General features: G+C 42.0%; 1 protein-coding gene across 4 annotated transcripts; it reads right to left on the bottom strand.

Moving 5' to 3' along the window:
* Window positions 1–31: 31 nt before the first annotated feature.
* Window positions 32–25,025, bottom strand: ankrd42 (ankyrin repeat domain 42). Of its 4 annotated transcripts, none has more exons than XM_003219348.4 (12): window positions 24,874–25,025; window positions 16,090–16,256; window positions 14,296–14,403; window positions 13,178–13,297; window positions 11,252–11,387; window positions 10,836–11,036; window positions 10,175–10,300; window positions 8,852–8,957; window positions 5,906–6,075; window positions 4,811–4,937; window positions 2,733–2,880; window positions 32–499 (listed from the first exon to the last, which is right to left on the bottom strand). In XM_003219348.4, exons 1-12 carry the CDS (start codon window positions 24,896–24,898, stop codon window positions 365–367), a joined length of 1,569 nt encoding a protein of 522 aa, XP_003219396.1. In that variant the 5' UTR covers window positions 24,899–25,025; the 3' UTR covers window positions 32–364. The 4 variants fall into 4 exon arrangements, 3 of the variants coding, with proteins under 3 accessions (XP_003219396.1, XP_008106363.1, XP_062830589.1); XM_008108156.3 differs by having other exon boundaries at window positions 16,090–16,259; window positions 24,874–25,014; XM_062974519.1 differs by lacking the exon at window positions 24,874–25,025 and adding an exon at window positions 16,829–16,963.
* Between the last annotated feature and the right edge of the window lie 2,351 nt (window positions 25,026–27,376).

The raw sequence follows: 27,376 nt of genomic DNA, 5'->3' as shown, positions 1-27,376 counted from the left end.
CTTATTCTGCTTATTATCCTTTCCACAATCGTTTTGGAAACTAAATATTTATTCAAAAATATAAATCCAACTTACAAGAAAGAAGAACAAAAACTAAAAACAACAGCACACTGTAGTGGTTGCTCAACAAATGGGAATATTGGAATGCATATTTACAGAACTTGAAATAAAGAACCTTTTGAAAAAACATACAATACATTGAGGGTGGGCAACTAGTTCCCCAGAGGACCTTGATAAGCTAATCCCTCCCTCCATTTTATATAAATAAGCCCCCAAAGACCCCCTAAAATATCAGCCTAACTTCCCTTGATAATTCTAACTGTTGAGGCAACAAAATATGGAGAAGACATTGATTCTTCTTTCTTTAGCATCTTCTCACAAACACTCCGCCAGGGCTGAAGAAAGGCTTTTTCTTCTGTTTCTTTTTCTCTTTCCCAGAATCCATGGTCACTTTGACAGAAATAGGGGCTGGTTTTCCAAAATCAGAATTGGAAGTCTCCTGGGGTGGAAATACCAAAAATGTTAACTGATTAGCATACTAACTAGGAAGGGAAAGGACAGAAGTAGGAGTATTAGTATATGGCAAAAGCTTCAAAATCTAGTGGTCTTCCAAGTGATTTGGGTTTATTTATTTTATTTATTTACAGCATTTATATTCCGCCCTTCTCACCCCGAAGGGGACTCAGGGCAGATCACATTACACATATAGCCAAACATTCAATGCCTTTTAACATAGAACAATGACAAACAAACATAGGCTCCAAGCCGGGCCTCGAATTCATGACCTCCTGGTCAGAATGATTCATTGCAGTGATTCATTGCAGCTGCTCTCCAGCCTGCGCCACAGCCCAAGCCCGGGTTACTTGCTAGACCTAGTATTTAAGGAAGGAATTGTCCCTTGCTCCTCTATCTTTAGCTGTTATTAAAATATATTTATGTTTGTCCCTTTATCCAAACATCTTAGCATGGCATACAGTAAAACCAATCTATCTGCTATCTATCTATCTATCTATCTATCTATCTATCTATCTATCTATCTATCTATCTATCTAAATAGTCTGCAGATACAGGGATCATACTGTATCATTTTTCATCTCTATCACCAGTAATACCAATTAGATTTTTTAAAAATGTATTTACTTGTCTACTATTTGTCTCCTGTGCAGGAATCCAAGGCAGTTTAATAACATTATGTAAAACAATTTTCATTTCTGGGTTATAAATGTCATTTCCTAATTGGTTTTATCACAAAAACATGGAAAAGGTTTATTAAACTGCAAAAACTTTGTTTTTGAGGAACATCCTTCAGCACATTTTGCTGTAGTTTTTCAGTGAACATCTCATAGAGTCTCAAACTATTCAACATAGTTTGTGGCAGACACAAAAGTATAACAACTACTGTCAAAATAAGTACCGCACAATTAAAACAGAAAATAAGTCTTTCAAACCAGGAACAGAATTTATTTTCAAATTTTGTTACATAATGTTATAGCTAACTTCAACATACACCTTTTTTAAGTCATTTTCCAAATTGAGCCTGACTATGGGCCTCATCCCATGAGCGGCAGGAAAGTGGAGGAAACTGTCGCACTTCGTTCCTTCCCAACTTTCCCCATCTTCTGGGGTGGCCAGCCATCCCATATCCTTTTTTTTAATGTATTTTATTAAGGGTATATGGGTAGATAAAGGGGAAAGGGGTTTGGCAAAAAGGGGAATGGGGGAGGTTTTTTTAGAAGTAAAGTGGGAGACCAATATTGTGATAGAAAAGTAGGAAAATTATGAAAGAATTGTGAGAAAAAAAAAGGGGGGGGGGGAAGTCCTAATAAATTTCCTAGACTTTTGTGATTTTGTCTTTGTCTCCATTTATAAAATCCATTTTGAGGATAAAAAAAAGAAATTCTTAAAAACCAAATACAGAGGTGGAACAACTCTTCATAATTCTTAATTCAAGAAAGGAAACTTGTCCATTTTAGTGTTTCTTTTATTTTCCCTTTCTTTCGTAGTCCTCTATTTTAGACCAGTCTGTGTGCTTAATCGGATTTCCTGAGTTTTTCTTTAATAAAAATGTTAATTTGTCCATATCTTTAATCTCCCTCAGTTTCTGTCTCCATTCATCTATGTTTGGTGTTTCTTTCTGCTTCCAATACAGTAGAGTCTCACTTATCCAACATAAATGGGCCAGCAGAACGTTGGATAAGCGAATATGTTGGATAATAAGGAGGGATTAAGGAAAAGCCTATTAAACATCAAATTAGGCTATGATTTTACAAATTAAGCACCAAAACATCATGCTATACAACAAATTTGACAGAAAAAGTAGTTCAATATGCAGTAATGCTAAATAGTAATTACTGTATTTACGAATTTAGCACCAAAATATCACGATGTATTGAAAACATTGACTACAAAAATGCATTGGATAATCCAGAACGTTGGATTAGCGAGTGTTGGATAAGTGAGACTCTACTGTATTTCACATAACTGATTCTGGCAGCAGTGGTCATGTCAATGTCTGCCTTTTCCCCCAGCTTTCTGCCATTCAGAGTTGGATTAGCCTTCTAGGCTCTGCTTCCATGCACTACGGAAACGGAGCTCCACAGAGTCCCACTGGAAGTGCCCTTATGTTGTGTGATGGCCTCTGAAGTGCATGGAAACAGAGCCTAAAAGTTGTAGGATGAAGTCCTTGGTGTCAGTTTTCTAAAGAAATGCTGAAAAGGGTATGGGACACCCACCGCAGGGATGATGGCTGTGTCGAGCTGAGTTTTCTCAAGTTGCTCCTGGAGTGTTTTTATCTCTTCGCGGTACTCGTCCACCTGGGCCTCCAACGTCTCCCGCCGCAGCCGTTCATACTCTAGCTGGGCCTCCAACTCCCTGCACAACCTGCCCAAAACCAAGGTAAGGTTGAGAAAATAACATTCCCTGAGTTGCGGTGCTCCTGCTCTGTTTTGTTCCACAGGCCAACAGCTTGGAGGATTCAGGTTTTTAAAAATGAAACAAAGCGAAGTAACTTACTTAATTTTGTGAAATGGAGAGTAAATGGACTGAAAGCCAAAGGCCTAGAAATCAAACCTTAAGAAGAAGAGCTTAGGAAGCTGATTATGTTTGGAGAAGACTGCAAGGTGATATGATAGCCTTCTTTAAATATTTGAAAAGCTATTGTTTAATGAAGGACCTAAATATCCCAAAAGCATCAGATCCCATCTGATCTTGAAACCTAAGCAGGGTCAGCCCATGCTAGCATTTTGGATAGGAGACCGCCAATGAATACCAAGTGCTATAGGCTTTGTTTGAGAAGAAGAGACTAGTAAAAACACCAATGGATATATCTTGTCTAAGTGGTATCAATACATAACTATTAGGTAAAGGTAAAGGTTTCCCCTGATGTTAAGTCCAGTCGTGTCCGACTCTGGGGGTTGGTGCTCATCTCCATTTCTAAGCCGAAGAGCCAGCGTTGTCCGTAGACACCTCCAAGGTCATATGGCCAGCATGACTGCATGGAATGCCGTACCTTCCCGCTGGAGCGGTACCTATTGATCTACGCACATTGGCATGTTTTTGAACTGCTACGATGGCAGAAGCTGGAGCTAACAGCGGGCGCTCACTCCGCTCCCTGGATTTGAACCTGGGACCTTTTGGTCTGCAAGTTCAGCAGCTCAGCGCTTTAACACACCGGAGGCACCATAACTATTAGCCATGAATAAAATAGATGTAGAAGATGGATCAAGCATGTTTTTTGCTCTAGCAGGGATTATGGGTATATCTACACTTTAATGAATAAGAAAGCCTAACACCACTTTAATTGCCATGGCTTGGGAGTTGTAGTTTGGTGAGACATGTTATGTAAAGTAATGTAATCTATATGTTTTTGGAAACTATAGCTTTTTCAGTTGTTCTTGATCACATAATAAATGTAATTTTATTTTTAGTGTAGCCTGGGAAAAGCAACTCTAATAGTGGACAAAACGCATCAGGCTTTTGAAAACAAAGCAAGTGATCATGTATTTGCTTTGACTTTTCATACAGGACTATTCTTTTCTTTAGAAGAAAAAAATGGCACATTGTTTTGATAAGTAGGTGATATTTGGTATCAAACAAAGCAAGTGGTCGTGTATTAGTACATGGACTTTAGTCCCCTGATTTGCTTTGACTTTTCATACAAGATCATTAGTTCTTTTCTTTAGAAGAAAAAATATGGCACATTGTTTCGAGAAGCCAGTGATCTTTGGCATCTCAAACACTAAGAGCATTTGGGTGACATAGGTTTCTATAAACAGTGGTTCCCAACCTTTGGGCCTCCAGGTGTTTTGGACTTCAGCTCCCACAGTTCCTAACAGCTGGTAAGCTGGCTGGGATTTCTGGAAGTTGAAATTCAAAACAACTGGAGGCCCAAAAGTTGGGAATGACTGATATAGAAGGTCTATGATTTCAGCCTATCCTAGCAGGACTAATGGAAGCTGCAGTAAAAAAAAAAAACACCTGGAGTGGGAACCACAAGTTGTCTTCCCCTGATTTCGAGGAATACCTGCAATGTGGTGCAACATATCCTATGAAACCTCAATATCTTTTTACTGGTGATTTCTGTAAGTAGTCACCAGGAAGACCCATCACTCTTTTTCCTTAACAATGTGCCTTGCAAGGTCCCACAATGTTTCTCAAAAATATGATGGCATGGATATGTGTGGCTCCCCAGACTGGACTTTACTTCCCAACATTGAGAAGTTCTTCAACACACTGGATGTTGCAGTATGGCAATCTCTGAAAGGTCACCCATTCACCACCTCTGCTCTCCAGGATTTTATACAACATTTACTTGGTTAGCTGCTTCTCTTCAATTTTTGTCTGCCTTTCTTCAGGCATTATTCCGCCAAGTTGCTTATAATTGTTGATAGCAATTTCCAGAAGTCCCTTCAGCTCTTCAATCTTTTGGAAGGCTCTTTCTGGAAGAGAAACCATTCTCTGAGTCTTTTTATCTGCTGGGATCTGCCCAAGGCAAAAAACAACAACAACAATAACAACCCAGCCATTAGCTAACAACCAACGTTTCACAGACAGAGGCAGGGACATGTGTGGCTAGGTAACATCAGAGTGTGGTCAAGATAGCAAAAGCTATTAATGAGAAGAAAATACATAAGCTACGTTTCACCTACATCTATGGCAGGCATCCTCAGAGGTTACAAGGTCTGTTGGAAACTAGGCAAGTGGGGTTTATATGTCTGTGGAATGATGTCCAGGGTGGGAGAAAGAACTCTTGGCCTTGCAGTTTCAAAACCTGGCTGATTCCTGCCTGGGCGAATGCTTTGTTGGGAGGTGTTAGCTGGCCCTAATTGTTTATTGTCTGGAATTCCCCTGTTTTCTGAGTGCTGTTCTTTATTCATTGTCCTGATTTAAGAGTTGTTTAATACCGGTAGCCAGGTTTTCTTCATTTTCATGGTTTCCTCCTTTTCTGTTGAAATTGTCCACATGCCTGTGGATTTCAATGGCTTCTCTGTGTAGTCTGACATGGTGGTTGTTAGAGTGGCCCAGAATTTCTGTGTTCTCCAATTATATGCTGTGTCCAGGCTGGTTCATCAAGTGCTCGGCTACAGCTAATTTCTCTGGTTGAGTTAGTCTGCATTGCCTTTCATGTTCCTTGATTCGTGTTTGGGTGCTGCATTTGGTGATCCCTATGTAGACTTGTCCACAGCTGCATTTCAACCATGAAATCCTTTGACAACACATTAGCCTTTCCTTCCCCAAAGCAAAATCATAGCAAAAGTGGCCCTCCAGATACTTTTGGCTTGCAACTCCTATCAGGCCAGGACAGCATAACCAATGGATAGGGATGATGAGAGTTGCAATCCATATATCCAGAAGGTTCCTGAAGCTCCGCACTTCTCCTCACAACAAAGAGAGGCCAACAACTTACCACGACTTTGTATTTTAGTCTGCTCCTCTACATTCAAATCACTTTTACAGTCCGTGCTCCCTTCCACGCCATGTCTTTCAAAGAACTGTGAGTCCTTTACGTCAATTTCCTCATCAGAATCATTTCCCATCTTGTTTTTTAAATATTCCACAACAGCCAACTGGGCAAACCTACACAATGGGAGTAATCAATTTGGTCAGTAGAGAATGCAGGCAGAGCTCATGATCCCAAAAGTAAGATCCACTCTCCAGTTTAATGCCAGCTGTAACCTGGAAAACTTGTTCATACCAGAGACACAGGTAACTAAATAAGATATAGCAGTCTGCTTTATACTGAGCAAGAACTATAGATCGGGCTAGGGATCAAAGTCAAAATTAGAGCATAAAAAACATGTCCAACTGCACCCAAACCTCTGAAGAAAAGAAGTCAGATATTTTCTGTCTTACACCCAGCGAGAAAGTAGGTATTGAGCCATAAATCCCCATCTATAATAATAATATGTCCGACATGTGATCCAATACAACAGCCAGCAGAGTGTCTGCTGTGGACTCATCTTGTTGTGTTTCAAATACAGTAGAGTCTCACTTATCCAAGTTTCGCTTATCCAAGCCTCTGGATAATCCAAGCCATTTTTGTAGTCAATGTTTTCAATATATCGTGATATTTTGGTGCTAAATTCGTAAATACAGTAATTACAACATAACATTACTGCATATTGAACAACTTATTCTGTCAAATTTGTTGTAAAACATGATGTTTTGGTGCTTAATTTGTAAAATCATAACCTAATTTGATGTTTAATAGGCTTTTCCTTAATCCCTCCTTATTATCCAAGCTTCTGCCGGCCCGTTTAGCTTGGATAAGTGAGACTCTACTGTAATAATAATCTTTTGGGTGCCATGCCAACAATAGACATTGACAAAATTAGGATCTGCCAACTGCAAAAGGCCACCCTACTGGGATCTGCACACATCATCCGAAAATACATCACACAGTCCTAAACACTTGGGAAGTGTTCGACTTGTGATTTTGTGATACGAAATCCAGCATATCTATCTTGTTTGCTGTGTCACACTATGTCGTTGTGTCAATAATAATAATAATAATAATAATAATAATAATAAACTTTATTTATATACCGCTCCATCTCCTCGAGAGGACTCAGGGCGCTTTCCAACATTAACATTAAAAGCATTCAATTGTCAAAAAACACCATACCACAAAGTTAAACATAGTAAATATAATAAACAACATCATAAGACATCTACTTCCTCCTGTATGAGTCCTCTTAGAATTTGAGATCTTCCACTCCCCATTTCAGGCTCCATGAATAGAAGAGGTTAGGCTGGTGAATCACTAAAGAGGGCTTTCTTGGTAACAGCATCCTGGTAGTCGGGCTACATTCACTAGCACATTCACTAACACAATTTTTGTCCCTGGGTTATAAATGCCATTTCCTAATTGTCCCTATCATAAAAACATGGTAAAAGTTTATTATACTGCAAAACTTTGTTTTTGCAGGACATCCTGCAGCATATTTTGCTATAGTTTTTCAATTAATATCTCATTGAGTGTCAACCAATTCAACATATGTTATTGAAGGCTTTCATGGGTTGCTGTGCGTTTTCTGGGCTGTATGGCTGTTACAATAGCATTCTCTCCTGACTTTTTGCCTACATCTATGGCAGGCATCCTCAGAGATTGTGAGATCTGTTGAAAACTAGGCAAATGAAGTTTATATATCTGTGGAAGGTCTAGGGTGGGAGAAATAACTTTTTTTGAGGTGTGAATGTTGCAATTGGCCGGCTTGACTGGCATTGAATAGCCTTGCAGATTCAAAATCTGGCTGTTTCTTGCCTGGGGGAATCCTTTGTTGGGAGGTGTTAGCTGGCCCTGATTGTTGGCTGTCTAGAATTCCCTTCTTTTCCGAGTGATGTTTTTTATTTAATGTCTTGATTCTTTATTTACTGTCTTGGCCAGAATTCAAGACAGTAAATAAAGAACACCACTTAAAAAGAAGATAATTCCAGTCAGCCAACAATCAAATGCCAGTCAACACCTATCAAGTTAAGGATGCCCCCTGGCAATATCAGTCAGGCTTTATAGCTGCGAGGCTATTCTTCTTCTTCTTCTTCTTCTTCTTCTTCTTCTTCTTCTTCTTCTTCTTCTTCTTCATTCATGCAGTTGTTTCCGACTCTTTGTGACCACATGGACCAGTCCACGCCAGAGCCTACTCCATGTTAATCAAGGTGGTCAATTGCAACATTCACACTTCCTCCAACAGACAAGTGTTCTTTCTCCTATCCTGGACATTCCACACATATATATATATACACCCCACTTGCCTCATTCCCACAGACCTCTGAAAAACCTCTCAGAATGTCTGCCATAGATGCAGGCAAAACATCAGGAGAGAATGCTACTGGAACGTGGCCATACTGCCCAAAAAACTCACAGCAACTCAATTCAACATAGTTTGTGGTAGCCACAAATACAAAGTTTCTGGAGTATAACTACTATTTACAAAGTAATTACTGCACAATTAAACAGGAATAACACTTTCAAAATAGAAATAGAAAATGTCTTACATAGTGTAGGAAGTCAGATTGGCTCAATCCTTTCTGGGCTTCGAACAGATGGTCAGAACTATCTTAATTTATTAGTTTTTAAAACCCGTTCCAATTTGCTTTGGAATAAGGTTTAATGCCTGTTCTATTTTTGTATTGTAATTTTGTGGTACATTTCTATAGAGTAGAAAAGTGATTTATAGATACTTTTAATAAATGAGGAATTATTTCTCTTGAATCTATAGAGCGAAGTTTTAAATTCAAATTGGTATTTTGTCAAAGCCGAAGGTCAGAGGGATTTTTTGTAAACCAGATGGTTCATCTCAGAAGGGCTTTATGAGTGGAAAAGAAAATCCAGACAAATACTGTAAATGATCACCTCTTAGCAATGTCTTTTGGCGTTTCTCCAGCATCATTGGCAATATCACAGTCCGCTTCTCTATTGATCAACCATTCCAAGACATGTAAATGGCCTTGTCCAGCAGCTGGCAAGAGAAAAAGAACCATGAAATGAGTGGTTTCCCTCTTAGATCTTGGCACTTAGAACTTAGTGATGCCTTGAAATATAATAACATGATTTTAAAGTTCTTTGTCAGCATGAAGGCCAAGGTTACCTCTAGTATGACATGAATGATAAGCAGAGCGGAGGTCCCAAATTTTGATAGTTCCCAAACTTTGGATCTACAGTTGTCTGTGACTTCAAATCCCAGAAATCCAAAGCATTTGGAAGACAAAAGTTTGGGAAAAACTGTACTAGAGGTTAAATTAGTCAGAAGGTTTCTCTGCTGTGACATCCGAAATGTGGAATGCTCTCTCCTCTTGTAGGTCTGATTGGTTTCATTTGGTGCCAATGAAAACTGTCTTTTTGAAGCTTTAAAAAAATCTAATGAGGCCACCACTACATTGCCCTAATTCTAGAAGGAGTAAGTCCACTGAAATTACTGTAACTAACTTCACTAATCTTATATGGTAGCCATCTTCAGATATATGAAGAGATAGCATGTAGAAGATTGTAAAATGCAAACCAATGGATTCAAATTAGATAAGAAGAAATTCCACTTAGATTTTGCTGTGGGTTTTCTGGGCTCTATGGCCATGTTCCGGAAGCATTCTCTCCTGACATTTCACCCAGATCTATGGCAGGCATCCTCAGAGGTTGTGAGGTCTGTTGGAAACTAGGCAAGTGGGGTTTATTCAGGGGACAATACTGAATCTATTTAAAGTGTTGACCACAGTTTATGGTAGAACTTATCAGTTACTTTGGAAAACATTCAGGCATGAATATAATGTTTGGTACATTGTTGTAAACCAGTCCTAATGTGTTTATTCCCTACGTTCTTGAATTATAAATAATAATCAGTTTGTAATTATTATTCTATCCTGTATTACTAGTGAATCTAAAGTAACAGGACAACCTTGTATTTACACTTAATTTATAGATTTCTGTGTAAGTTAGAGATTACATCTCACGTTTTTGAACCAGTAACCTTCAGGTCAGCAGCCCAACCTTCAGGTCAGCAGTCCAGCCGACACAAGGGTTTAACCCATTGTGCCACTGTGGCTCCCCAATGATAGGTCTAAATCAGTATAACGTGGGTCCCTATGTTCCCATGATAGATAAATAAGCAAAATTAAATGCACACAGCCATTCAGAAAACAGGAGCAAACAATCCAGAAGCCCAACAAGAACACTTTAACTTACCTTTGTGCAACAGAGTAGATCCCCTATCATCCCTCTCATTAATGTTGATGACTCTATTTTCCAGCAATATTCTTAATGTGTCCAGATCCCCTTTGAAGGCAGCCTCGTGACCTGGAAATGTTACATCTATAGAAGGATAAAAAAAGAAGAAGATGCAAGGATGACAATGCCACCTCCAACATGAACTTATGTTTGGAAGAGAAAGTCTTGAAATGCTTCAAAGTGATATAGCAGCTTTGGAATCCTGGGTAGTCTGGTGAGGCACCAGCACTCTTTGGCAGAGAAGAGGCTAAAAACCTTGCAAAACTTCAACTCCCATGATGCCCTAGCATTGATCGATGGCTGTTAAAGTGCCATCAAACTGTCACAAATCCTCACTATGTTTTGCTTACGGATGGAAAGGAGATGGAAACATCTCCTTGCACTCCAGTGAAGTGCTGAACAGATCTTCATTGGCTCGTAAGAGGATTGGAACAAAGGTCATCCCCTTAACTAAGTAGCCAATCTAGTATTCAGATGTGAAACTTTTGGAGTTCTTTTGATACCCGTAAGTCAAAGCTGGCTTGATGACATATAGCAACAAACAAGAACAACATGTTTTGGGTTGTTATCGCACACTGCCTTGCCTCATACTAGCATTCACCCATGAATAATTACTCACTTTCCTCCCTCTTCAAAGGATCCTTCTCCTTCTGTAAAACATCGATATACTCAACAATACTGCTCTTGTAGAACCGCTCTGCTAGGTCCCGAGGAGTCTCTCCATGGTCATTTCTGGCTTTCAGCGCATGGACCAAAGTGGGCATCTTGCTCACAATGTATTTAAAGCAATGCAAATGGCCCTCCATGGCTGCCAGATGAACTGTGGAACAAAAGGAAAAAAATGTTATTAAACTAAAAGATACCAGTGTGTAGAGAACTTGAAAATGGAATAGGTACACTATACAATAAAACAGAAAGTATAGCCATATGTGGATTTAAACTTATGCAGGTCTAAGACACCAAACTCGCCATCATCACTCCAAATTCCCAACCCTCAGGACATTATACAAGTGACAGTGATTTCTTTTGCCTTACCTGGGAGGTTTCCATTGCTCTCCACATCATCTAAAGTGCCTCCCCATCTCACAAGGAGCTGCAGACATCCCAGTCTGCCATGAAAGGCCGCATTATGAACAGGCTTCCATTCATTCTTGTCAGAAACATTCGCATCCTGGTTTTTAGGAGGGGAAAGAGAATTAGTTCTTAACCTCCAGACTCAGAACTGGGTGGTATTGGACTAAAACTCCTATCAGTCAACATAGCAAATGATTAGAAATGCTGGGAGTTGTAATTGAAGAACACCTGGAGGGCTGCACAATTTGTTCTTACAACAGAATTGCTTATCAAATGCTATTTCTTGTTGCTTTTTGCCTTCAAGTCGTTTCCAATTTATGGCAACCCTAAGCTGAGTCCATCACTTTTTTTTTGTCCAGGAGGAATTTGCTTTTGCTTTCCTCTGCTGTTTAGGAAGTGTGGCTTTCCCAAGATTATCCAAAGGGTTTTCATGGCTGAGAGGGAATTTGAAATCTTGTCTCCAGAGACATAGTCTAGTGCTCAAACCACTACAACACATTGGCTCTCTTTTGGTGCTGTACTGCTTTTTTTTCTTTGTTTTAACGTCATCTTTTAAGCCACTTCAATTTTGTGGTTTAACACAGGCTTAATCTCCACTTTTTGGATATTTTAACAACATGTGTTTTGATTCTTATTCTATTTGAAGGGAAAGATGAGGACATAAATCAAAAAATGGTTGGGTGAAAGTCCCACCTCTGGACTAGGCAAATCAAATTGCAATCTATACTCAGAGAAAAATGCTAAACCTTTATCTTTTATTTCACCCTTTATTTAAACAACCATCCTGGAAAGATCAAACTATCATCAGGAATATGTCACAATAGAAGCAGGGAGTTGATTGTCACTAAGTAGGAGAACGTTTACAATGATCGTGAGTTGATTTCTTAGTCCTTTTATCCAAAGACAGGCAAAAACCAGGACCTTTTTGGATAGACTTTAACAATTTACAATATGTCACATGTAAAAATCCACTATGAGATTACTATCTCTCAGCCAACAAGGTTTGGTTGGTTTTATTCCAAATTTTAATGCGCTGTTCATGGTATTGGGCCTATTTTTCAGTCAGTACTTTAGACAGCTCCATTAACGTTCAAACTAGACTCCATTAAAGATTCAATACTCCACTAACATCCAAGCAAGCAGCTTAAGTTATTCGACTTCAGGAAAAGGAGACATCTTGTAGTCTGTCTTGTGGTTGCTCTTGTTATGTAAACCTCAATGTATGAAAACCAAATCTTATGATTTTCTTGGTTTTGAACCCTGTGCTCTCAGAGTCCTTAATTTAGTCTTCAAACGATATATAATGTGACTCGGATTTGCAGGACTGGCACAAGTGGTTTTGCTTATGTCTCAAGAATATGTTCTCCAGCCATTTTTAGGTCCTCCATCACATGTCTTTGGTATGTTTCTGCTTGAAGTTGATTATGAATTGTGCTGGAGAACCTAGAAAAGCAAGATTGGTGCTCTCTCTAGGCATTTTTTAGGTCCCAGTGGTTCTCAAACTCTGGTCCTCCAGGTGTTTTGGATTTCAATTCCCAAGGGTCCCAGTCAATTTGGCCAACAGTTAGAAGTGCTGGGTTCTACAACCCAAAGTATCTGGAATACCAAAGTTTGGAAACTACTGTTCTAGATCCTCCAGTGTCATTTTATGATATGCTTCTGCTGAGTATCATTCATTTAAATAGACCTCAGTGTTATCCAGTTTCACATTTCCACAGCAAGTCCAGGAACAGTTCCTCCACAGATATAGGGTGCATTGGGATGGTTATAATATAGCTTACTCCCATTACTGAAAAGCTAGTATTAAAAATATAATGGAAACATATAAATACATATAAAATCATCAGAGTTTTCAAGAAGATTTAAAAAATTAGAAGGTTTTCTTACCACTCCACTTCTTAGTATAGTTTGCAAGGTATATGACTGCCCATGGGTCGCTGCTAGGTGAGCTGGAGTGCACCCTCGATCGTCCTGGATTTCTAAATTTGCCCCATTAAGGTGAAGGGCCTGTGAAAAAAAGTACACAGCAAAATTCCTACTTTCCAACTTTAGTCTTTGTAATATACTGAAACATTGAACGAAATTATGACTGGGTTGTTGTATGTCTTTCGGGCTGTGTGGCCATGTTCCAGAAGCATTCTCTCCTGACGTTTCGCCCACATCTATGGCAGGCATCCTCAGAGGTTGTGAGGTATGGAGAAAACTAAGCAAAGAGGTAAATATATATCTGTGGAAAGTCTAGGGTGAGAGAGGTCAGTGTGAATGTGTGTAGTTAATCACTTTAATTAGCATTGAAAAGCTTATCTGCTGTCTTCTTCCTGCCTCTGGGGCATCCTTTGTTTAGAGTCGTTAACTGCCCTAGGTTGATTCATGTCTGGAAGTCCTCTGTTTTCAGAGTATTGCTTTTTATTTACTGTTCTGATTCTTGAGTTTTGTAATACTGGTAGCCAGATTTATTGATTTATCAAGAATCAAGAACTCAAGAATCAGAACAGTAAATAAAAAGCAATACTCTGAAAACAGAGGACTTCCAGACATGAATCAACCTAGGGCAGTTAACGACTCTAAACAAAGGATGCCCCAGAGGCAGGAAGAAGACAGCAGATAAGCTTTTCAATGCTAATTAAAGTGATTAACTACACACATTCACACTGACCTCTCTCACCCTAGACTTTCCACAGATATATATTTACCTCTTTGCTTAGTTTTCTCCATACCTCACAACCTCTGAGGATGCCTGCCATAGATGTGGGCGAAACGTCAGGAGAGAATGCTTCTGGAACATGGCCACACAGCCCGAAAGACATACAACAACCCTGTGATCCCGGCCATGAAAGCCTTCGACAACACATTGAAATTATGACTTTGTGCATTGAGTGTACAGTAAGGCCTCCAGGAATTTCCACCCACACACATCCATCTGCTCAAGCAAGGAAGAACATTTGGAGCTTGGGATTGTAAAAACACCCAGCGTCAACCCCAGACAACATCGGCTTGCTGCTTACCTGCATGCAAGCATCCTGGCCTTTGATAGCAGCAAGGTGAGCCGCAGTCCAGCCCCTTCCTGTCACCGCATTTGAGTCAGCTCCATGCCACAGCAGCCAATGAAGGCACTAGCAAACAAGAACAACATGTTTGGGGTTGTATAGACTGTTTGGACACACAGAGTGTAACTATTCAATTAGCATCTTTGCCATAATGTTTTTGGACTACCAAGAATGAGAACCACATAGACCTCCAGATGTTGCTGGGCTGCAAGTCCCAACAGGTTTAGCCACTATAGCAGGCATGGGAAAACTTCGGTCCTCCAGGTGTTTTTGGACTTCAACTCCCACAATTCCTAACAGCCGGTAGGACTGTTAGGAACATACCAATCAGAAGAGTCTGAATCAGTTTGCTTTTACCTGAGCTTAATGGGAAAGGTAAGGTTCTGCCCTTCCTCTTCTTTCTCCTATGCTGGGTTAAATGAGGCTACACCCACACTACAGAATTATATCAGTTTGATCCGACATAAACTCCCATGGCTCAATGCTATGGAATTCAGAGATTTGTAGTTTTGTAAGATATTTACCCACCTTTCTCAGGGCATTCTAGTGCTGCAATCTATATATATAAATGAGTGATGGCATCACAGCGACCAACAAAACAACAAAACTACAGGCCCCCCAACCTTGAAATTTGACAACACAACCCATCATAATTGTTTTTATCCAATTGCTGCCAGTTAGAGGACTAATCTCTGCCCACTTGGTCTCCTAGCAACCAACTCTGCCCAGGGGACAGGCAGACTTAGGCCGCGGCCTCTTCCACAGATTATCTAATTTGCACTGGATTATATGGCAGTGTAGACTCAAGGCCCTTCCACACAGCTATATAACCCATTTGTAATCTTTTATTATCTGCTTTGAACTGGATTATCTTGACTCCACACTGCCATATAATCCACTTCAGTGTGCATTTTATACAGCTGTGTAGAAGGGGCCACATACTTTGCCACAGCAACGCGTGGCCGGGCACAGCTAGTAAACTATAATTCCCATGATTCTATAGGATGGAGCCACTGCAGGAAAGTGGTGTCAAACTGGTATTATTCTGCAATGTGAGTGGGAAGTCAATGAAAACTACTTTTTCATGCTGAATTCAGCGTACAGCATTGTGGGAATGCCACCAAATTACAAACTCATTTATTACTTCTTCCTCCTGTTAAATAAAGATGATATAATTATGACTTTCAATTATAGAGCTGTCCACAGAAAATAATTTCACTGTCATGACAATTGTTTCCATCCCCATTATAGTGGAGTGAGAATTGGATGCCTTGTAGTGTCCATTCTTGTACAAAAATAAAAATAAAAAGGTGATCCAAAAATCTATGTTTCTGAAAGAAATGTCCATGTTTGGGATGCTTCTAAAAATGTTGGAGGGAGATGACAAAAGAGAAAAATAAAGACTAAAGCAACCCCAAAACACCATCAGAAGGAAACAATCTACAATTATCCAAAATTCTTATTCAAACCAGGTGATTCAGAATTCAAAGATTGAAAACAGGACACTAAACTGGGACCAGAAATGTTCTCTTTTTAGTAATGAAGGCACAATTTGGTATGTAAGTAATCAAACTTCAGATATTTAGTTGGAGATATATGATCTTCCCTCTCTTCCTTATACAAGCAATTGTGCACCAGTTTGCACTGGATCACTCACAAATCTCTAGGTCTTTTCCCCATAAAAGCAGATATTTTTATAGGGGATAGGATAAGTTTCCCGCTTCTTGAGTTCAATCTTCAGCCGTCGCTTACCTCCAGGCTTCCAGAAAGGGCTGCCCAGTGCAAAGGTGAGAACTTGTGGATGGGGTCCGCCTCGTTAAGGTTAGTTCCACATTTCACCATCTCTGCAAGCTGTTTGACATTCCCAGTTTTGACTGCGTCATGTATGGTCTTGCACACTGGCATCTTTTTCTTTGGAACTGCTTGGAGACAGGGACACAATTGGAACTAAGACGGCTTTGGGGCAAATAACTCTTTGGGCAATGATGTATTCAATTGGCCAGTAATTCCACTCTGCATTTTAGTCTGAACTGTTAAGGGGGTATCCAAAATACTGAGTCCTGTTCTAGAATAGTATAGGTATATAAAATAGGCATAAAATCAGATATTTACTGATGACAAGTATAGGTTGCTTACCTGTAACCGTATTTCTTCGAGTGTTGATCTGTGAAATTCGCACATATGGTTTACCCCAGTGCGCCTGCGCAGATTTCAGAAACTTCTAGAAGCTCTTAGATGAAACTTTTTTGGTGGAGGCCCCGCCCAATCTCCCCATAGTATAAATATGCCCATAGGCGGGGCTACGCCTCAGTTCTCCGCCGCCGACAGCAGCTGAGAAACCGAGGCATGACATCAGCGGGGAGGCTGGGTGGGGTTGTGCAAATTTCACAGATCAACACTCGAAGAAATACGGTTACAGGTAAGCAACCTATACTTCTTCTTACGTGCTGTCTGTGAAATGCGCACATATGGGGACTAACAAGCTACCAACCTGGAGGTGGGTCATGCCATGCAGGAAAACAGCACCGCTCTGCTGAAAGCCGCATCACGTTTGGCCTGGATGTCCAGCTTGTAGTGGGATACACAGGTCGATGGAGATGACCAGGTGGCTGCTTTGCAGATATCTTCTAATGAGACACCCCGAAGAAAGGCTTGGGAGGTTGAAAGGGATCTGGTGGAGTGCGCCGCCACGTGGGATGGTGGGTCTTTACCCGCTAGTTGGTAGGCTAAACGAATGGTAGAGGTGATCCAGGCGGCCAGACTTTGTGAGGATACAGGTAAGCCTAAAGCGTCGTTTCTATACTTAAGAAAAAGTCTGGGTGACTTTCTGTGAGCGGCAGTCCTTTTGATGTAAAAAAGCAGTGCCCTCTTGACATCTAAGCAGTGGAGGGACATTTCCAGAGGAGTGGACGGATTTGGAAAGAGTGCGGGAAGAACAATATCTTGGCACATATGAAAACGAGACACTACTTTGGGTAAAAAGGAGATGTCTGTTCAGAGGGTCACTTTATCATCAGAGAATCTGATGTAAGGGGCATCAACTCGGAGAGCTGCAATTTCACTTGCTCGTCTTGCAGAGGTGATTGCTACCAGGAATGCAGTTTTCCACGAAAGATGGGCCAGGTCGATGGACATCATGGGTTCGAAGGGGGGCTTTGATAACTGCGACAAGACTAATTCCAGACTCCATGATGGAGGAGGCAGGGAACTGGGTGGGTAAGTATTTTTGTATCCCTTCAGGAATAGACGGAGCAGAGGGTCCTGGAAAAGTGACGGTTGTCCTGCCTTCCTCCTGAACCAGGACAGGGCAACTGCATAACATTTGATAGATGAGAATCACATTTTTTGGAAGAGAGATGAACGAAAAAGTCAAGTACCGTCGAAACTGGAACTGTGAAGGGGTCAGCTCCAGAGGGGGAAATAAAATGTTTGAAACGAGACCACTTGTAAGTATATGATCTCTTAATGGATGTCTTTTGAGCTGCAAGGACTATAGCACAGACGGCGTCGGAGAAGTGAGCTGTGGTCTGATCTGCCATGCCGTTAATCGGAAGGATGCTACGTCCGGGTGTCTGACCAGGCCGTCGTAGACTGTGAGGAGGTCTGCATTGTTTCTGAGATGAATGTAATCGCTCTGTGATGCCTCCAGGAGTGTCGCGAACCACAGTTGGCGTGGCCACCAGGGAGCGATCAGAATACAGTTGGCGTTGTCTGAAACGATCTTGGCCACAACCCTGGCTAGGAGTGGAAGTGGTGGAAATGCATACAGGAGATCTGGCACCCATGAAAAAAGGAAAGCGTCTCCTAAGCATCCTGGGGATGCGTGAGGGCGCATCCGTGCGCAGAACCGAGGACACTGTGCATTCGCTGGTGAGGCGAAGAGATCTATTGTGGGAGTCCCCCACCAGCGAGTGATGAATTCGAATTCTCTGCGATGGAGGTGCCACTCGTGGTTGTTCAGAGTTGTTCTGCTCAGGGAGTCTGCCAACACATTGTCCACCGCTGGCAGGTGAATTGCCACTAGGAAGACATGTCTCCGAATGCACCATTCCCAAATTCGGGACACGATGGAGAGGAGTGTCTGCGAATGAGTCCCTCCCTGTTTGTTGATGTAGAATTTTACTGTGGTGTTGTCCGTGATCAGTTGGACGACCCGGTTCTTGACAAGGCGGGCAAAGGACTTGAGGGCTTTCTCCACCGCCAGGAGCTCGAGTGCGTTGATGTGAAGTCTGAGTTCTATAGTCGACCAGTGGCCATGTGTGGTCAGGTCCTGGAGGTGTGCGCCCCAGCCTTGGGAGGATGCATCCGTTGTCAGTGATACAGACGGGTGAGGAAAGTTGAACGGGAGGCCCGAGCAGACATTATATTCCTTTGTCCACCATGCGAGAGATCTTAAGACTGTCTGTGGAGGGGACAGGATGCGACTTTGGTGGTCGAGGAGCGGGTTGAATTCCCGTACAAACCAGTTTTGGAGGGGCCTCAGGCGAAGCCGGGCGAATGAGGTGACGTTTGTGGTAGACGCCATATGGCCTAAGATGGACTGGATTGACCATGCAGTGGCGCGGCCACAGTGGCATAGTTCTGTAATCATAGTCTTCAGGTTTGTGAACTTTTCTTCTGGTAAAAAAGCCCTTTGAGCGTTCGAGTCTATAATAGCACCGATAAAACTGATGTGTTGGGTGGGTAAGAGGTGGGACTTTTCTTGGTTGACAATGAGGCCTAGAGTCTGTAGGAGAGATAGGGTGAAACGAATGTCAGATTTTAGTTGGTCTCTAGAATTTGCTGAGAAAAGCCAATCGTCTAAATACGGAAAAACCATTATATAGTGTTGACGTAAGTATGCTGCCACTACTGACATGCATTTAGTGAAGACCCTTGGGGCTGTGGAGAGGCCAAAGGGTAAAAACATTGTAGGAGAAGAAACGGCCATCTACTGCAAAACTAAGGTATCTACGGTGGTCCTCTTTAACAGAAATGTGGAAATAAGCATCTTTGAGGTCCACCGAGGCTAACCAGGCCCCTTTCCTAATGAAGGGGAGAATTGTGGGAAGTGACACCATCCGAAACTTGCGCGGTTTGATGAAACGGTTAATACCGCGCAGGTCCAGGATTGGGCGGAGACCCCCTCCTCGTTTGGTAACCAGGAAATAACGAGAAAAATAGGCAAGGTGGACCTTGTCGGGCGGGATAGGAGAGATGGCTCCTTTGTCAATCAGGACAGATATTTCCTCAAGGAGTACATCTGAAGGAGTGGTGGCACAAACGCGTCCTACTGGTGGAAGGGAAAAGAACTCTATAGAGTAGCCTTCCTCCACAATACTCAAAACCCATGAATCCGATGTGATTCGCCACCATTCATCCAGATATGGAACAAGCCTGTTAAGGTATAAACGGGGAACTTTTGGAGGAGAGGGATGTTGAACAAACGAGAAACTAGAAGCCAACCGGGCTTCGGAATGAACTGGGGAGACCGACGTGGACAACGAAGAGATTGGGCTAAGAGCACCGTCTCCTATTGTCCGCCGGCTTGGGCCCTCTGTATTGACCTCTGGATGGGAGAGACGGCTTACGATTTCCCGTGAAGGTGGGCTGCTGGCACTGCCTTCCCCGAGAGAATGAAGGGCTGTAACGTCCTCGGTAGTATTGGGATTGATATCCCCAACGCTGACGCTGATGGTAAGAATACGGTTGGTGAGGATGTTGACCATATTTATTAATGGTCTGTTTCATTTTATGGGAGTGTTCCACTTGTGAGTCTGTTTCAGGGTTAAATAACCCGGCCTCGTCCATGGGAAGGTCCTCGATGAGGGAACGAGCTGATGGGGACAATGTAGCGGCTCTCAGCCAAGCGTGTCTGCGTAGAGCGACCGCTCCTGCCAGGAGTTTGCCAGATGCATCGGCGGTGTTTTTTGCTAATTCCTTCTGGAGACTCGCGAGCAGCGTGGCTTCTTGTTTAAAGGCCTTGGCCAAGATTTGATCATTGGGAGATAAAGATTCAAGAAAGGGACCAATTTTGTTCCAAAGATAGTTCTGGTATACGCTCATATATACTCCGAAGTGGGCCATTCTGGCGAAAAGGCAAGCGGAAGAATAAAATTTCTTTGCCATAGTGTCCAATTTTCTCCCTTCTCTGTCCGAAGGGGTAATCTGGGCTTTCTGGGCTGGTTTAGGTTGAGAGTCTTTCACAACAGAATTAGCGTTGGGCATCTTGGCAAGCCAGGAGGTTGCAGATAGGTCCAACTTGTAAAGATTCTCAGCTCTTTTTGGAGTAGCTGGAACCAAGGATGGTGCAATGCCAACTGTTTTGATGATCTGGAGCAAATAGGGTAGGGTTGGGAGAGCTGTAGGCATTGGTGACTGCTGCTCCGAGGAAGAAAAGCACGGGTCCTTCACAACATTGGTGGGTTTCGGTGTTTCTAAGTTAAGGGCTCTTGAGAGTCTTATGAGAAGGGCAGCAAAATTACGAAATTCCTCGGTACGCAGAGCATCTTGCTCCGTTTCTGTTAGAGGTGTAGACAAGGGTCCATCGCCTTCCACAGACGGATCTATTTCTCCCACATCTATTCCCTCCGGAGATGGAGCTGGTTGGCTCTGAACTTGCTCCCCTTCCTGGAATGCTGACTGGGGTTTGGCTACCTGAGAGGAAATTGCAGCCTCTGGAATCGCTGCTGGAAGCTGTTGAACAGCTTTGGATTGAATGGTTGAAATAGGAAGGGCATCAGGAGTTTGCCCTTGTACTGGGAGAGGCAGTTCCCCTCGGTTTCGATGGAAGTCAAAATAATGGTAAGGAGGATATCCAGGGAATGGAGGGGGGGGGGGGATAAAAGAAATTGGGATAACGATAAAGCGAGCTATGGCCAGGAGATAGAGACCGTGGGTAAAAGGAGGCCCTGGAAGGGCTCCTCGAACGCGAGCCCCAGGATTCAGAGGAGGGGGAACACTCACGGTACCGACGTCTTCCCTGGGCGGTCTGCTGCCGTCGCTCGGTACTCCGGCCTCGGCGCTCCATCCTGCTGCTCCCTGCCTCCGCTGTTGGGCGGGGCGGGGGATAGCACAAAGTTTGCGGTGGGGAATAGCTGGCGTTCTGAGGATTGGTGTGCGCGCTCACGCTCGTCGCCGCTGCCCCCGGGGCCTGGGAGGGCTCCACAAGGGATAGATGGGGCGGGGCTTCCTGCATGGGAGGCGGAATCGGAGAGTCTCAGTTCCGAGGAGAATCGCGTTCAGGTGAGGCTTGTGGCGGGGGACTCAGGGGCTTTTCGCCAATGAGTTGCCTCCCTTTTTTGTATTTCTTGAAGCCATCCTTAGATTTAACCCCTTTCTGTGGTTTGGCGGCCTTGGCTTTTTTTCTCGGCACTTCGGCCGGCAGCTCGAGTGGGCCAGCCAATTCCTCCTCAGCGGGGGGAGGGGAAACTTGCTCTTCTGCAGAGGAGGGGCGGGAGAGAGTCTCAGGGCATGGCCGTTTGGAAGCGCACGCCGCTTCTGGTGTCAGGGCCTGTTCATAAAGAGTGGCTTTAAGGCGGGCTTCCCTGTTGCGGCGTGCCTGGGGGGTAAAATTTTGGCAAATTTGGCAAGTCTGAGGCACATGGCCCTCCCCCAGGCATATAAGACACTTGTTGTGTCCATCGGAGTCGGGCAGTTTCGCCCCGCAGGCCGCACAATTTTTAAAATATAAGGTAGACATAGCCTGCCTGAGTCATCGGAGCCGTTTAGGGTTGTAGCTGAAGAATAGTCGATGCAGTCCGAGTCAAGGTAAGTAGTCGGGAGAAAGACGGAGACGTGGTCGGGGGCAATCCGTAGTCAAAAAACCGTTAGAAATGGGAGAGGAGATTTGCTAGGAAGGTCCTACTAACTGCTGTTGCGCGGAAAAACGAACTGAGGCGTAGCCCCGCCTATGGGCATATTTATACTATGGGGAGATTGGGCGGGGCCTCCGCCAAAAAAGTTTCATCTAAGAACTTCTAGAAGGTTCCGAAATCTGCGCAGGCGCACTGGGGTAAACCATATGTGCGCATTTCACAGACAACACGTAAGAAGAAATCAGCATGTACAAGGCTTGCTAAACAGGATTATTTTCCCTTTTATAAAGTACAGCTGGAGCATCTTCTGCAGAGTCCATTGTAAACAATGCTCAATACATTCGTGTAAATTCCAAAAACAGCAACTAGGTGGCATTAAGAAAAAAATATGTTAGCCGAACATTGAGCTAACTTTGAATGTGTTTTGATGGATTTTATCTGTGATATTTTTAGTGCTGTTTATGTTTAATTCTGATTTAATGTTTGTATATTTGTAAATTTTAAATGGTATACTAATGCTTTTATGTCAAGCCGCTTTGATTCCCATTTGAGGAGATAAAGCAGGGTATAAATAATAATAATAATAATAATAATAATAATAATAATAATAATAATAATAATAATAAAACAAAATTACAATCTGTCAACTGCAAAAGGCCACCTTACTGGGATCTGCGCGCATCATCCAAAAATATATCACATGGTCCTAAATGCTTGGGAAGTGTTCGACTTGTGATTTTGTGATACGAAATCCAGCATATATATCTCATTTGCTGTATCTTTGTGTCTAATAATAATAATAATAATAATAATAATAATAATAATAATAATAGGGACTCCATTTGGGGTTGGGCCCCACAGTTTAGAAAATAGTGCTCTAGAGGACGTTTGGATAGAAATGTTGAAATTTGGAGCAAAGTCCAGAGTCAATTTGCCCCCATTCTTATGGAGCCACCAACTTCTATTGGCTGAAAGCGATTGGCCTCGATTTCAACAAAAGCAAATTACTCCAACTCAGATATACTTTCCAAATGGTTGAAACTCTCATTAAATCAAGCAATTTTTCCATTTGCATCTTATGGCTTTTGCTTCTTGCATGTAACATACAGTAAGTAGTATTCAAACAGTGGCTGTTGTTATTTTTCAATAGAAAAAATCCCCTCCAAACATAAAAAATCAATTGCAACCTATATTTTACATTTTTGCAAAAAAGGAGATGGTTTTCTAAAGTCCAGTTTTGTCTAAACCAGTGGTTCCCAACCTTCCTAATGTCATGACCCCTAAATACAGTTCCTCACATTGTGGTGACCCCCCAACCATAAAATTATTTTCGTTGCAACTTCATAACTGTAATTTTGCTCCTGTTATGAATCGTAATGTAAATATCTGATATGCAGGATGTATTTTCATTCACTGGACCAAATTTGGCACAAATACCTGATACTGCCAAATTTGAATACTGGTGGGGTTGGGGGGGGGGGGGTGATTTTGTCATTTGGGAGTTGTAGTTACTGGAATTTATTATTCACCTACAATCAAAGAGCCCCTTGAACCTCATCAATGATAAAATTGGGCCAAACTTCTCATACAGAAAAAGGAAGAGAAGCACAGGTGAAGAGATCTTCAGCTTTCATTGCCAAAGGGGTTCCTAAAACCATCAGAAATATGTGTTTTCTGATAGTCTTTGGCAACCCCTCTGACACTCCAGGGTGAGAAACAAAACTTGAACATGATTAAAACTCTTGTGATTAGCTATGTGAAAACAGCATTAATATTTTTGTGTAGATGAAGACCTTTCATTGTAATATCGTGTTTTTTGGATGTATTTCCGTTTTGAGATAAGAGTCTGATGATTTGGAAAGTAGATAGAATCTCACTTATCCAACATAAACGGGCCAGCAGAACGTTGGATAAGCGAAAATGTTGGATAATAAAGGATTAAGGAAAAGCATATTAAACGCCAAATTACGTTATGTTTTTACAAATTAAGCACCCAAAACATCATTGACAGAAAAGCATTTCAATACAAGGTAACATTATGTAGTCATTACTGTATTTATGAATTTAGCACCAAAACATCGCAATGTATTGAAAACATTGACTAAAAAAAAATTGGCTACTAACAATTTGACTGCAAATAAAAATTGCATAAAATGAACTTACAGTAACAACATTGTCAGAAATTAAATACATAAAAAATTCAATCCTTGCTGCCTAGAGAAACAGCTGTGGAGCGGGGCAGCAGGCAAACTGTGTTGGATAATCCAGAACATTGGATAAGTGAATGTTGGATAAGTGAGACTCTACTGTACATGTTTTCATCAAAAAAGTATACTTTTTGTGTGCTTCTTTGTTCTAAACCAGGCATGGGCAAACTTCGTCCCTTCAGGTGTTTTGGACTTCAACTCCCACAATTCCTAACAGCCTATCGGCTGTTAGGAATTGTGGGAGTTGAAGTCCAATACACCTGGAAGGACGAAGTTTGCACATGCCTCGACTAAACGCAGAGGCACCTAGCTTAAGATGCCTTTGAAGCCATTGGCCACCTGCAAAGAAAGAAAACAGCAACCACATTATCAACAACAACATGCAGGAGACTAAGTACGGTATCTCTTCCTAAAATAAAAACAACAGCGACGATCACAACAGAATGCAAGCCACTTAATGCAGAGTAAATTATTAGGCATTGAAGTTGAAATAAAAAATAAAGTATCTCAGAAAAGACTGAGATTGGTCTCACCATCTGGGCCAACAGACGCCGGCATGGTGCTGTTCGGTTCTCACAATGGCAGGCCTTTCAGTTGTTGCCGTGGCAGTTGCCGGGGAGGGTTGCCATGGAAACACTGTACACTGTACTCCAATGAGAGGCTCAGCTAGGCCTCAGTTGGCAAAGAGGAGGATGGAAAGCAGAAGGTCATAATATGGCCAGGTTTCCAGAATAGCAAAAAAAAAAGAGAGAGCAGAGTAGAAAATTGCAATTTTTGTTCACCTTGCTGTCCCTTTTTTGCTGTTTTCAATTCTGACCCTTCGTATATCCGTATAGCCTTCCTCTGTGGAAATTATATCCAACTCCAATTCTGGAAAATATGGTTTTGGAAGGCAAAGACTGTTGTAGATTGGAGATGATAAATGGAAGCTCTTACGTGTGCCCGCAATCCAGAGTCACCCGCAGAACAATAACATGCCTCTCAGGTTTGCAGAGCAAAAATACAGGAACTTTACTGATTCCAAGAGATCAAAAAATAAAAAAGTAGTATTTACAATGGTCCCTCTGATCACTTACAGAAGTCCATAGTCATAAACAGCCCTTTTTCAGTCCACAAATCTGCTTCAGAGAAGAGTACAGTCCTGGTTCTTCACCCTCTTTTCTGAGTACACAGCTCTCTTACCAGCAATAAAAAACTTGTCCAAACTGGTTCTGCAGCAGCAGAACAGAAACAGTATCAAATCAATCCCAGGTCTTCGCATACTCAGCCAATCGGCTTCATGCACTTCATTTTCCAGTTAACACATACACAACACAGTGCCTTTTAAAACCATGATAGAGACCTCTGTAACAGAATATTCAAAAGGCCCCACCCTAAACTACATAGGTTAATCACATGTGCTTAATTTTTTTAAACACCAGTGGATATAGACTGATTGTTCTGAAAGTTGGCAGGCTTGCTGCCCTGCTGATGTTGTCTCACTGTGCCAAAATTTGAGGGAATTTAAAATAATTTTTAATTGAAACAGCTTTTAAAAATTCCTAAAAGTCAGTGGAGGACCAAAACATTCTGAAACTTGGCAAACTTAAAGCCATAAATGTTGCCTACAAGCGTGCCAAGTTTCATCCTGATAGCCATAAAAATGACTGAGAAACAAGCCTTGACAATGTCCCCATTGCCACTAATGGAACAAATATTAACAAAGCTTCGAAGATTCGGATTACGAATTGAAACAGGGCACCCCTCCGAATCTTTACGAATTTCTAGATTTATACAGAAGTATATCAATAGTTTTCAGAATGTAGAATAATAAGAGGTGGAAGAGACCACATGAACCATCAAGTCCAGTGGTTCTCAACCTGAGGTCCCCAGATGTTTTTGGCCTACAACTCCCAGAAATCTGTCAGTTTACCAGCTGTTAGGATTTCTGGAAGTTGAAGGCCAAAACATCTGGGGACCCCAGATTGAGAACCACTGATCTAGTCCAACTCCCTGCCATGCAGGAAAAGCACCATCAAAGTATCCCTGACAGATGGCCATCCAGCCTCTGCTTAAAAGCTTTCAAGCTTCTACCACACTCTGAGGCAGAGAGTTCCATTGCTGAACAGCTTGTATGGTGAGGAGGTTCTTCCTAATGTTCAGGTGGAATCTCCGCTCTTGTCATTTGAACTGATTGCTCTAGATCCTAGTTTCAAGGTCAGCAGAAAACAGCTCCCTCTTCCTTATGGCATCCTTTCAGATATTTATGTATGGCTATCATGTCTCCTCTCAACTTTCTCTTCTGCAGAGTAAATAAACCCAGTTCTTTAAGACACTACTTATAGGGATTCATGGTCTTCAGACCTTTGATCGTTTTAGTTGCCCTCCTCTGAACGCCTTCCAGCTTATCAATATCTCTTTTGAACTTTGGTGCCCAGAATTGGACACAGTATTCCAGGTAAAGAAGTCTGACCAAAGCAGACTACAAAGGCACCATGACTTCTCTCAATCTAAACGCTTCTCCCTGTGATGCAGCCCAAAATCCCATTGGCTTTTTTGCTGCTGCATCACACAGTTGGCTCATGTTTAACTTGTTCTCCACAAAGACTCCAAGGTATTTTCTACATGGACTGTTGTCAAGCCAGGCATCGCCCATCCTGTATCTTTGCATTAGTATCTTGCATTTGTCCTAGTTAAAATTCATGTTGATAATTTTAGCCCAACTCGCTAATCTGTTAAGGTCATTTTGAATTCTGATCCTGTCCTCTGGAGTATTAGCTATCCCTCCTAATTTGGTGTCATCTGCAATGTCTTGAATGTCATTTTGATTCGATTCAGTTTAAGGTTTGTTTTTTTCATTCCCAAATTTTGAAATTTTACGCCAATAAAATGTAGTTTTGTTGGGTTAAGGCTTGCAAAAATGGGGTGAAATTGCCCCTGGCTCACAAGCTATACCAGGCATGGGCAAACTTGGGCCTTCCAGGTGTTTTAGACTTCAACTCCCACCAGCTGTTAGGAATTGTGGGAGTTGAAGACCAAAACACCTGGAGGGCCCAA

This window comes from Anolis carolinensis, chromosome 3, assembly GCF_035594765.1.
Source record: "Anolis carolinensis isolate JA03-04 chromosome 3, rAnoCar3.1.pri, whole genome shotgun sequence".
Lineage (NCBI taxonomy): Eukaryota > Metazoa > Chordata > Lepidosauria > Squamata > Dactyloidae > Anolis > Anolis carolinensis.
The sequence above is the reverse complement of the archived record's forward strand: the minus strand, read 5'-3'. Positions and strand labels throughout refer to the sequence as shown.

Coding starts and splice junctions, on each gene's coding strand:
- ankrd42 (XM_062974519.1), bottom strand. CDS start 16,883: ATGCGGCTTTCAGCAGAGCGGTGCTGTTTTCCTGCATGGCATGACCCA. Junction 11,388..13,177: donor CTATACTAAGAAGTGGAGTG/GTAAGAAAACCT, acceptor CCTAAAAACCAG/GATGCGAATGTTTCTGACAA. Junction 8,958..10,174: donor ATCTACTCTGTTGCACAAAG/GTAAGTTAAAGT, acceptor TTCTCTTGCCAG/CTGCTGGACAAGGCCATTTA.